Here is a 13,999-nt window from a genome sequence, read left to right as displayed (position 1 = left end):
AGATTTACTTTTAAGATTTAATCACGATGGAAACAAACATACAAGTTAAAAAAAACTTTTAACAAAAAGAAAACCGACTTCAAAAGAAAAACTTTTCCAAAATAAAGTAATATGCACTAAAAAGTAAAAAAATAACGATAGGTAATATAATGTAGTTAAAATTATTGTTATTTTTGGAGTCGGTGTCAGCCAAGGAAACAACTCTGACAGAACAGTTTGCTACATTAGCTTGGCTGACACCGACTCCAAAAATAACAATAATTTTAACTACATTATATTATCGTTATTTTTTTACTTTTTAGTGCATATTACTTTTTTTTATATGCACTATAAAAGCTTTTCTTTTGAAGTCGATTTTCTTTTTGTTAAAAGTTTTTTTATTTTGAGATTTTTAGTGAATCTGAAGTACACTTACTAATTTGTCACTAAAAAAAGAATCATCGAAATCAGTTGCCTTGATATTGAGTTATTCGTCCTCTTGTCGTGCATACTTAGTGCAAATTTAAGACTTTTATGGTTTTCACATGGATGCCGTTGTCAGAACGGGTTCAAAATGAAATGAAAATAAAAAGAATTAATACGACAACCATAACGAACTTTGACCATAATAAATGCTTAAAACAATTAAGTTTTTGAAAGATATTCAACACTACAGTTTTATTTGTTATCGACATACATAAATACAATCTTCCCAAATAAAATAAGCAGGTTTAGGATGGCGTTTTCAAAGCATATCCTATTTGAAGAATTTTGAAGTCTTAATAGATGGAAAATGGTAATCGTATTTAAGATGTCGTTGTTGTGATTTTGGAAAATATTATGTATCTTAACTGAGTGATCAGAGCAAAGATCAAAATTAAAGATGCCTCAAAAATATTAAATGAAATAGCAATTGATAGGCCACGTTACACTAGACCAGATAACAGATTGCTTCTTTCATTTTTGACTTCAAATGACTTACGTAAAAAGAAGTTAAGTCGATCCTTACGCGATAAAATTGGTAAAAGTAAACTTAACCAATATATTTGTATACAATTTGAAATAATCTTCAATAATAAGGAGTTTGCACTCGTTGGTGCATAGGTACATTTAAATTCATGAACTATAAATGAACAAGCAAAAAATTTTGAATGTATCTTAAATGAATGAAAAAGTCTCTGATATAAATACCAGGCTGTTCCTAAATATTGAAATACGCCGTTTTCTATCTTAAAATATTTTTCCTTGTATTTTTACCAAAACTTTCTTAATATTTCTATTAAATCAATATATTGACTCATGTGGATTTATATATTTATATAAGTATTTTTGTAGTATGTTTTTATAATCAAGCAGATAACCAACAATAACCGTTCATTACGTCATTCATTATAAATCATCCATCAATCAATAGATGAACTTGGTATAAAATATAAAAACTTTTCATAAGTCAGTCAAAAATGATTATCGAAATAATTCATTTAATAGGTAGTGCAGTTTTTATACCATGTACCTATTATACAGAATGTTCGATTTACATTTAGAAATATAAATATCACGAGTATGACAGAATACATGCGTTAAGCAATGCATCTAAGTGAGAGGTATTATATGCGTAGAGATAGCTGTAAGGCGCTTGGAGAGTGGATTATAAAATCCATTTGCGGTTGTCCGTTTGAATATCTGTCCGTCCGTCTGTCTATCTGTCTGTCATACAGCTATTTAACTCAAAAACGAAAAAATAAATGAAACTTAAATTTTTACAGCATGTTTGGGGCGTAAAAAGTGAGATCGAGTTCATAAATGAGTAACATGGGTCGATTGGGTCTTGTATAATGTATCAAGATTCATCATGTAAACCGTTAGAGATAGAACAAAAGTTTAATAAACAACTCTTGTTTGAAACATTTTTTCGTAAACATCACTGTTTACCCGTGAAGGCGCAAATTATATAGTATGTATTATATGGGAATATCAGTAATGTGTGTGTGACATGGGTGTATGTGTGGCTATCTTAGAGTGGCTATCTTTCTTTACTTACCGGACGTGAAAAAACAAACGATTCCGTTATCACATTACCCATACACGGTAATTCTACAATCAACTCAGTCAATTTGTTTTTTCACTTGTTATTTTTGCTCTATACTATCAAATAACTGTAATTAAACCAATTTGGTTTTTTGAATATTTAGTATTTCACATTCATTCTTAGTACACACACACTTGTCCCCAGAACATCACAAGTAATTTTTTCAGCTATTACCATACATTCCAAACTTCGTGAGTGTCGCTTTCTTTAGGATTGGCGAAACTCTACAACCATTTTGTCGGATATAGTGCCATTATAATATTATATAATTTATCCCGTGGAATTTTTGTCCGACATGTGATAGCCAGTTAAAAAGTTATCCCGTTTAAACGATATGTTTCGAACGTTGGACTTGATAAAAGACGCAAAATATTTATCAGGCTACTTGATCGACAAATTATACATATGTTTATTAATGTTTCGTAAAATTTGTTATGCAAAAATTTAGAGGCGGCAAGCTTGAAAACGCAGCATTTCTGAGAATCGTCACAATCGTAAAAAAAAAAAAGTATGGTAAATAAATACACTAGTCAAAACGAAGCCACTCACAAAGTTCTGAACGCGTGGTACTGCGGACTTAGATTACCATAACTGAAAAAATTGTTGTACTGGGGACTATACATACCAGAAAAATTGATTACTTTATGTAGATCTAGTAGCTACCAATTCCTGGATGTAATTGTTTGTTTCATTCCTAGCCTCGGATTAATGTTTGCTTTCATGCTCAACTTCAATTTTTTTTTTGTAAACTGTGTATTATTACACAATTGCTATAAAAAGAGAAAACGGAAGGATAATTATTTTTATGATTTATAATATATTTTTTTTAAATGCTCCAAAAGATTTATTTAATGATATACAATATTTGAAACATATTTTTTGTGTGGAAAAATTTTTGTATACAAATAATAATTTTAATATCATAATCTAAACATATAATACCGAAGAAATTCATTTTAATGCTACGTTTACATGGCATATGTGTACAGGCTTAGTTATTAAACCCTATTAATATATATATCAAGATATACAATCTTTGCTTTATAATTTTTGTATTTTTTTACCATATATATTATTATGGAATATACCAAGGTATACTAAGTTTAGTCCCAAGTTTGTAACGCTTAAAAACGTTCCTACGAAATTTCCGGTTGTCTATCTGTCCATCTGCCTGTATGTCTATTAACACGGTAGCTCAAAACCAAAAGAGATATCAAGCTGAAATTTTTGAAGTTTGAAACTAGTAAACCGTAAGAGATAGAATAAAAATTGCAGCGTAAAAAATTTTATTTATAAAAATTAAACAACTTTTGTTTGAAAGATTTTTTTCGTAAACATATCACTGTTTATCCGTGAAGTCAAAAATTAGACCCAAACCAAGGTGTCCATTTTCTCCAAAACTAAAAAGATAAGATTTGAAAATTTGTACGCAGCATCGCCTAGTAGTCTTGTAACACATTACCGAAAAACCAAAAAAAAATTCGAAAATACATTTGAAAATTTTCGAAATTTTAAAAAATCTAATAAACTCTTCTAATTTATTATACCTAAAGCAAAAGCAGGCACTGACAATGAACATTTTCTATACAGGATATTTCAACAATTAACTCAGTCACTTGTTGCTTTTTACTTGTTTTTTATTTTTTAAAAGCGATGCCTTGAAACTCAAGTATATTCATATATATCACAAGTATTTAGAATTTTCATAAATAATATAAAAGCAGATTTCAGAATCTGAAAAAAAAGTGTAAACAAACAATTGACTGAGTTAATTGTTGAAATATCCTGTATAGAAAGTGTTGAGTGTCACTGCTTTCATAATTTTTTATAAATTAAAAAATTTTTAAAAACCAATACAATTATGGCAAATTTATTTTATTTTCGAAAATTTCACAAGACCACTATTTGGATCTACCTTTTTCCTTACCAAATTTTTAACTACCTATCTTTTATAGCTTTGGAGAAAATGTACACCAAAGTTTAGAACTAATTAGCGGCCTCACGGATAAACAGTGATGTTTCCGAAAAAATATTTTTGTTTATTTCCTTATAAGGAACATTTTTTACCTTTATACTCTAATAACAGTTTACGAGATGGACCCTACGGACCTAATTGACCTATGTTGCTCATTTACGAACTTGACCTCACCTTTTACGTCCTAAGCACACTATAAAAATTTAAGCTAGATATTTTTTTCACGTTTTTGGGTTATTATGTTGACGGACGGGCGAAAGAATTAGGTGGTTTTATGAACAACTATACCAAAATTTTGTTCATAGCATCAATATTTTTAGGCGTTAGATACTTGGAACTAAACTTCGTATACCTTGATATATATTTCATATATACAGTTTCAAACCTATCAATAGGTTTGAAGTCTAAATAAACGAAAATACAGACAGCTATTCAGTATTTATCAATAAACGAAAATTACCTTTCACATTTGAACTTTGACCGGACATTGTCAGTTGCCCTATTAACCTACGATCTTGTTACCATTCAATAGATAATCAAAATTTCAAACAAATTGATATATATAGAACTTGACTGTACGTGCGATAACAACAAAGATAACTAATAAAGAGCAACTCACCCCTGTATTGACATGGGGTTATATCTTCCCCCACTACCACAAGTACGAAAACTCAGTTTTACACTCAGGGCATATCCCCAAACATCCCGTAAAAATTTCAGCCATTGAGGATTTTTTTTAAGTAAAACCATCGTGTTTATATTTTCTGCAGTAGATGGCAGTTGGTAAACATCTTCGCCCGATCTAAGTGAATTTAAGATAGTGGTTTGGTTAGGTTCCATAAAGAGAAATATGTGTTTGATTGTATAACTAAAAAATCAGTTTTTCACATTGAAAACGTGATTCATGTAGAGTAATGTCTCATTTAATGTTATATTTTATTCACCAAAAATTTATACAAAAAGTTTGCGGAACCAACTTAGTTTCCCATCACGCGCCACTTTTGCGTAGTTTATTAAACTCAAAAATAACAGAATAATACCTATGACTTTGATATATTTATTGGAAGAAGAAGTTTCTTATATACATTTTTAATATATATTTTCTTCAAATTATTAAAATATATTATTTCTCTTAGAAAGTATACCTACTTTTATTTATATAAAACATTTGTAATAATAATCTGATCGTATATATTATATTTGGCGTCAAACACAGAAAAACAAATTCGATTTTATTGCCTTGGATATATAAATAACAAAATTTAAAAAACAATTTATTCTTGTCTAAAAATATTTCGGATAAAAATGATTTTTTTCCCATAAATACACATATATGATGAAACCATATGAAAATGGCATTTATGTAAAACTGAATATATGTCAAATACACTTTTATTATTATTATAAAAGCCCGAAATATCAATATATATTGAAGAATATTGAGCGAAGCACATGAAATACAGCAAAATCGGTTATAACGACATTGGTTATGTCTTTATCCCTATATTAAAACATATATGTACCTGTTATAACAACAGCGGCTATAACAATATATCAGCTATAGCGACCAATATTCATTGGACTTATAAGCCGACATATCATAATATTTTGAACCTTAAAAACTTTATTTGGGATCTTATTAACTCATATATCGGTTATAGAGACTAATTGTCATTGCAAATTGTCAGCAATGAGGACCAAAATATGTATACATGCACATAATTTCACTTTAAAATGAAAATGTACTTTTCGCTTATTACGACTATCTGTTATAACGACCAAAATTGTTGGTCTCTTGAATGTCCTTTATATAACCGATTTTAAGTATATCTCCAGAACAATTCTTCTAGAGACACCTCTAGAATGTTTAAAAACGAGCATTTTTTTTGACATAGACATACACAAGCCGTTTCTATCTTATGTTGCCATTCTTTTTCGACTTAATTCATTAAACTTGAAAATTAGGACTTAAAAATAGAATCAAAGTCTTACTATATATTTTCTTCTCAAACGAATGTTTCGCTATATATGTTTTGACCTCAAATATCTCAAATATTATTAGAAAGGATCTTTTATCGAATTTCAACTCAATTTAACTCGTAAGATCTTTTACATTTGCTTGGCTCATGATCCAAAAAATTTAAAGTTGCTATGAATACTATCAGTTTAATATGATTCCTTCATTCGGTTTGACTCAAATTTAGCATTTGAGTCATGAGACGTAAGACAAATTTAGAATTTGAAATATTATCATGTCAATATATGCATTGCAAAGCGGATTTTGAAGATGCAGATGTTTCCTAATCACAGCGCTCTTTTTTTATTCCGACAATGGCGAGGACTATATATGTATGTTCATCTGTTCGGACTTAGCTTCTAAACTAATTATGATAAGTTGAGCAAATGAGCTTTCGTTGGAAACGTCTTGATCGTCCACTGGTTATACACACACTGTAAGTTTCCGTCACATTAAATTGAATAGAGCGCCCTCTAGAGGACATAAAGCTATGATAGCACTTTTCAAATATTCAAATGTTTTATACTTTCTCACGAACTTGGTGAGAATGGTTTACATAAAATAAAACCCCGACAATAACAGAATAGCGCTCTTAAAAGTATGAAAACAAGAAGTTATTTTCATCTGAAATTGTTATAATAAGTAAAATCGTCATTACAGTCGGGAGATCTCTAAGATTAAACAGTTTTCCACAGGGCTTATCATAACAATTTCAGATGAAAATATTTTCTTGTTTTCATACTTTTAAGATCGCGATTCTGTAATTGTCGGGGTTTTAGTTTTCGAACTTTATTTTATATAATAATATATTATTTATGCATATTTATTATTATTATTTTCTACAACTTGTCTATAGTACCGTATTTGTTGGAGTTTTTTTTTTCACATTTATTCTATATCTATTCAAATAAATATTTAACTGAAGTATATCTGTTTATTCTCTTTATAATATTAAAATAACAGCTTTTTAGTGAATGCACATGAATATTTACCCCGTACTTATTCGAAAAACCAATTTTTAAAATTTTTTTCTGTTTGTCTGTTTATTCCGACTAATCTCCGAGACGGGTGAACTGATTTTGACGGGACTTTTAAGGAGCTATGAATATCCACGTACAAAAAATGTTACCCAGGACAACATGGTAAACAAAAGGAGGACAAGTGCAGACAAGGGAAGTGAAGGCTTTAAGACAATATTCTTTCTTTTAAAACTTAAAAATTGGCAGCGAAGCGCGCAGGTAACTGCTAGTATCCATGTGTAATCTATATTATATCAATTTTACACAATATGGTAGCACACGCTGGTAGTATATATACATAAAACCCAAGATTTGCTTTGTACATTAATTTTGTTTATATAATTTATTATTATTTATTGCTTGTATAGTATGTCAGAACGTGATGATACATACATATTTTAAATTGATTCTACAGGACCCTAAATATCTTATTAAGTATAGAAAATATGTCTTATATCGTAATTTATATATTACTAGCAGTTAGCAGTGTGCTAGACAGGGCCGGATTAACAAGTAGGCAGAAAAGGCAGTTGCCTGGGGCCCCCGATTTTAGGGGGCCCCCAAAAAATGAAAAAGACTTCTAAAATTTTCTTACAAACATAAAATTCTAGAGAGTGAAAGGAAATATAATCAGAACTGAAAATAAATTTTACTCAAATAAATAAAACTCAATTGGCCGCATTCAAAAGGCGACGACCGACGAACTAGACAAAGTTCCTAAAAAGGACATTTCCGACTACTTTGACAAAACTTATAGTCATTTGTATAAGATTCTAATGGAAGATCAATTAGCCGATGTATTTCCTAACACAGAAATAGCTCTTCGGATTTTTTTAACATTAATGATCACAAATTGTTCTGCCGAACGATCCTTCTCGCAATTAAAAAAAAATCAAAGCTGCTGAAAGAGCTACAACGCGACAAGAGCGATTCGAGATGTTAGGTATACTTTGCATTGAGTCAGATTAAGTTTGTATTTTTTAATCGAAAAAAGAAGGGAACGGGCGTGAAAAAAGGGCCCCCAAATTGATGGTTGCCTAGGGCCCCGTTGAGGATTAATCCGGCCCTGGTGCTAGAATTCAACTTTTAAACCAAAAATTATCGCATTATAGCCTCTATCTGTCTAGTGCTCAGCTACTCGTCCTTCCATAACACTCCTAATATAGAGAATGCCACCTTAAAAACAAGCCTATCACATGCTATCTTTTAACCCACTTGCCCTCGCTTAGCTACTTCCATTCATTGGATAATAAGAGTTGAATGTATAAGTGGTATGTATTATAATGGTTAAATAATATACTGATTGTTTAATTTACATCTTGGCATAGTGTATCTCCCATAAGTATAAGAGAGTACATATGCATGCGTACAAGAAAGAGGTATTATAGGCATGTTTTCTTGCTATGAGTTGAATGTAGCTTCGATACGCGTTGACTTGTACACAGAACACTCAGCAGCAGTAGAACCATCGTGCAGCTCAAAGGCGACGAAGCTATAACACTTGCAAGAACCCTATAACACGTCTTTCTTACACACATTGCGTAACGCATGTACTCTGTCATACTCATGGCATATACCTAAGGCAAGATGTAAATTAAACACATAGTTTATTTGTGGTAAGCAAATTTTCATTTATCGTTATATGTCCAGCCACCGTCATTGTAGCGAGTTAAAAAATATAAGTATAGCCATGAGGTATTAAAAAAAATTCATCGAAAAAAAAAAACTTACATCTAAATAGATGTACAAACTTTGTCATTTATAATAAAAACATTCGTAGCGTAGAAGCTGTGTTAGCTAAGTGAATTCCCTGAAAGATTGAAAAAATAACACAGTTTTAAAATCGAATATTGCATTTATTTAGTTTTTCAAGAATGTTTATTTCGAAAACTAAGCGCCTAGAAAAAAATGACATGAGCATTTTTTGCTTACAAGTAATCAAAAAATACACAAATATTTTATTGTCCAATTTTGGATCTAAGACCTAATTAAGGGGATGTGGTTATGGAAAAAATTGAAAAATTTGTTTATGATGGTAATTTAAATTAACAACAAGTGAAAACAAACAATTGACTTAGTTAATTGTTGAAATACCATGCATAGTCAGTGTTGATTTCTTTATCACATAACACATACAAACATGTGACACATACATAACTGATAATCAAGTATAGTACATATTATACAATTTCCGCCTAATTGGCGCCCTCACGGGTAAAAAGTGATGTTTACGAAAAAATGTTTCAAACAAAAGTTGTTTAATTTTTGATAAGGAACATTTTTTACATTTAAACTTTTGTTCTATCTCTAACGGTTTACAAGATGGGTCTTACGGACCCAAGACCCAATTGACCTATGATGCTCATTTACGAACTTGACCTCACTTTTTACGTCCTGAGTACGCTGTAAAAATTGCAGCTCGATATCTTTTTTCGTTTTTGAGTTATCGTGTCCACAGACGGACGGACGGACGGACGGACGGACAACCGGAAATGGACTTATTAGGTGATTTTATGAACACCTATGACAAAATTTTTTTCCTAGCATCATTATTTTTAAGCGTTACAAACTTGGGACTAAACTTAATATACTATGTATATTTCATATATGCATGGTATAATGATAGTCATTTAAAGTAGTAGCTGTCATTTAATGATAAGGAAGGGACTTTCACAAAACTATAAAGAGATTTAATTGGTTTAATTTGTTGTCTTTATTTAATTATCAAATTATCTCACTTTTTTATTATTATATAATTCTCAGAAAACAACAACAAATAATATTATTAAGACATTCACTCTTCATATACCAGGAGCTAAAGGTATCTGATTTTTTCAAAATGTGTGTACCGCATTTTTTCAATTGAGTCTTGTACAAAAAATCTTCTTGATTTATATTTCGGATGTTACCAGAAACCCTATTGCTTCAATATTTGTACACCCCTCCCTTCCACAGAAACAGTCAATTAGTAGGGGCTGTGGTGGTGTGAAAAGGTGGTGTCCCCTACCTCCACTTCTAGAACAATCTATGTATATACATATAGATATTGGTATAATTTGAATTATTAATATCCAACAATTACCCAGACCGTCATGCGTTAATATTTTATTAGTTAAAACGATTCTTAATGCAAATATTTATATCAATGGCGTCTTATAAATGCAATAAAATCAATAATTAATTATGACCAATTATATGTAATTTTTTCCAAAGAAAATAAAATTATTACTATCCATACTTCATTGTTAGGTTTCCTTTAATAATAAGTATGACAAAAACGATTTCCATTAAATTTTTGTATAAGTATTTTTAATAAAAATTTTGGTATAAGTATTCATAAAATCAAGTAATTAGTCCATTTACGGTTGTCTGCCTATCCGTTTGTGATCACGATAATTCAAAAACGAAAAGAGATATCAATTTGAATTAGTAAATGAGCAACATAGATCCATTGGGTCTTGAGTCCGTAGAACCCATTTTGTAAACTGCTAGAAATAGAACAAAAGTTGACATGAAAAAAGTGTTTCTTATAAAAAAGTTTTGTTTGAAACATTTTTTCGTATACATCACTGTTTACCCATGAGGGAGCAAAGGCTGTTGGAAATTTGAAGGTAGATTCAACTAGTGGTCTTGTGAAAGATTCTCGAAAAACGAAAAAAAAATCTAGAAAATACTTTTCTAATTTATTAAAATTAATGCAAATACTGACATCCAACACTTTCTATACAGAGTACTTCAACAATTTCTCTCAGTCAATTGTTTGTTTTCACTTGTTTAAATGAGTTTTGCAGAAAAATGTTCTCGTTATTATCATTTTTTGATAATGTATATCATTAGGAAATGTATATCATTTTTTGATTCAGCATCCTAGTAAACATGTAATTTACCAAAATTATCGATTGTGACTGAAAAAAAATTTTTCAGATCTGAGTTACCATTTAACATAAATAGAAAAGACATTTTTAACTCCATTTTTAAAGTATTAATATATACACAATAATGAACTTACTATAAATGTCATAATTTGTCCATCAATCAATTTCTAACAATAATTTTCATTTCAGTTATCAAGTGGCATTAATGGTATTATCATATTTTGTACCAATTGCATTAATGGTATGGTGTTATTATGGTATGGGACGTGTATTATGGGGCTCAAGATCAATTGGTGAAATGTCACAACGTCAAGCTGATTCAATACGTTCAAAACGAAAAGTAAGTTATTTTACTATTTAGTGTGAATGAATGACGGTGATAAATGATAGACATGTTGTATTTGTTAGCACAGTATGGAGCTACGTAAGTTCTAACTAGGTATGGAAAACTATTGTACCTTGAATCACAATTGTCATTTTTATGTTTATTTTTAAATATATCCATGCCCTTCCTTATTGTGAAATTTTTTTTCCATGCTTAAATAGAAGAACTATGATAACAATAACTTAAACTGGGTTTCAGAGAGAAGAATTAAACCTGCTATGACCGACATATTGACTGACTGCTTGACGTCATTAGTGATTTTTCCAAAAGTAATATTATTCCTTAACTTTGTATTTACTTGAGAATTTAACAGAAAAACTATATTAAAATTTAATAATATGTGATTCAAAATACCACTTCGAGCAATATACCTAGAGATACTCCCTTTAAAAATCTCTTGAGAACAGTATCATAGGAGATATGCGATTGAAATGACGCTCATAAATTGTGTTATAAAGATTCTTTTCTCTGAGCGTCTAGTTAGAGTCTCAACTACTTATTTCATTGACTCCAGAATCAATAGAACTTCTTTATTTACTTTCCAGTATAGATAAATTATTGTAATGGGCTCGATTTTTGAAATTGAAATTTTCAACCTATTTTTACGTTTCATGGTCTCGATAAGGCATTAACAACAACCATTTGAAGAAGAAGTATTTGTGTGTGTTTGTGTGTGTGTGTGTGTGTGTGTGTGTGTGTGTGCGTGTGTGTACGTACGTAGGTTCGTGGTCATTTATTTCCTGATCGATTCCGCGCGAACAAAAAAAGGTATGAATTTCGTTGAGGAGTCGATCGTAGCGTATTAACATCAATATGATCCGAAAAGAATTTCGTAACATTCGGTTGAGATGTTTTGAGTCGGTTGAGTTTTCTTTTTTTTATTGTTTTTATAACTCTTTATCAAACTGGGAAGTTATTCGTGTGGTCCTCGAGGATAGCCCCAGAGCCACCACACAGCTTGTTTCTATTTGTGCTCAGTTACGTCTTCGTCTAGTACTATGCGCAATATAATGATAACATTAACTGGCGGTGTAACCTAAGGTATATTACGGTAAGCTAACTTAAAAGTATATAACGGTGCGTCTTTGTCGCCAGTACATTTTACATACGACAAAAAAAAAAAGAAACGAAAATTATTTAGGCCATTTAGGGAATAATTTTAATTAATACTCAAAAAAACTTCCAATACATTACCTAGTAAAACCAAAATTTTTTTCCTATTTCGACTAAGAGATTTCATTTCGATTTTACTTCAAAAACAGAGAATTCAGTTAACATCCTCTCGGTTGCTTGTCTTCTAATAAGTAAACTTTATCATCAGATTGGCAAATTATTTTGCCATATGTCAACCGGTGTCTTAAAATATGACAACGGTAACAAACTTAAACTTTATTTTAATTGATGTTGAATAATAAGGATGTATATAAGGAAACCATACGAATTTAAAACAATACTGTTCAAATTTATGAATAAACTGTCTATTTAAAAATACACTACTCTGGTAATATTCTATCTATTCCATAGACCACTGCTGTTTTTTTTTTTAAATATAAGCCCACTTATAATTACAATATTGTCTGCTTCCAAAAAACCATTGTCTCCGTAGATAGCACAAACTTTCAAGGAACTCAAGAGTGATTCAAGGTACATTAGTACAACACTTGAACCTACTCTATTGACATATAATGTGATTTTGTAAATACAACTAGAAACGATATCTCTAACTGAGTGACAATTTGATTGACAATAAATATATTTGTTTGTTATTCATCTCTTGTAGAGAATAACTTAATATTAGATATTGACCGCCCACAAAAAAAAAAGAATGATATGTATCAATTATGTATTGTTAACAGTTATATTGGGTATATCAATTACTGGCAATCGTTTTTAACTAGGATTTTTGTAACATTCAGAAATTCTATCAAATAAGTGAAAACAAACATTTATTAATGGACGTTAACTGTTGAAATACCATGTATAGACGGTGTAGATTACGCAATCGTTTTGTTTTTTACGTCATATAAATAAAGAAAAATAGTTACTCTTAGATAGCCACTCGTGTATGCATGTCACACACACATAACTAATATTCCCATATAATACATACTATAAAATGTTCGAACGTAATTTACGTGCTAACGGATACACAATGATGTTTACGAAAAAAAGTTTCAAACAAAAGTTGTTTTTATTAATAAAGACCATTTTTACTTTTAAACTTTTGATCTATTTCCCACGGTTTACAAGATGGATCTTACGGACCCAAGACCCAATTGATCTATGTTGCACGTTTACGAACTAACCTCACTTATTACGTTCCAAAAAAATTTCAGCTTGATATCTCTTTTCGTTTTTGAGTTATCGTATTGACAGATAGACAGACAGACAACCGAAAATGGACTAATTAAATGATTTTGTGAACACCTTTACCCATCCTTTGTTCGTAGCATCAATATTTTTAAGCGTTACAAACTTGAGACTAAACTTTGTATACCTTCATATATTTCATATAAACATGGCATAAAAATGTATTTGCAGTAAAATTCTAAACTTAAATGTTCGATTTACTAAGTTCTTTGATTGGACTACGTTTTGGAACACATTGTAAGGGCTTTATTTATGTTGGGTCATTTTAATCTATTATGGCTGATACCTAG

The 13,999-nt window shown here is 30.3% G+C and overlaps 1 protein-coding gene across 1 annotated transcript in view; it reads left to right on the top strand.

The window, feature by feature from the left end:
- LOC123305076 (tachykinin-like peptides receptor 86C) overlaps positions 1-13,999 on the top strand; it is a 162,304-nt gene that overhangs the window by 136,853 nt on the left and 11,452 nt on the right. The window contains exon 6 of the mRNA XM_044886687.1: positions 11,144-11,294. Coding sequence (XP_044742622.1) covers positions 11,144-11,294 — 151 coding nt within the window. The remainder of the gene's footprint in view (positions 1-11,143; positions 11,295-13,999) is intronic.

The sequence above is a fragment of the Chrysoperla carnea genome, chromosome 1 (assembly GCF_905475395.1).
Source record: "Chrysoperla carnea chromosome 1, inChrCarn1.1, whole genome shotgun sequence".
In the NCBI taxonomy this organism is placed as follows: domain Eukaryota; kingdom Metazoa; phylum Arthropoda; class Insecta; order Neuroptera; family Chrysopidae; genus Chrysoperla; species Chrysoperla carnea.
The sequence above is the reverse complement of the archived record's forward strand: the minus strand, read 5'-3'. Positions and strand labels throughout refer to the sequence as shown.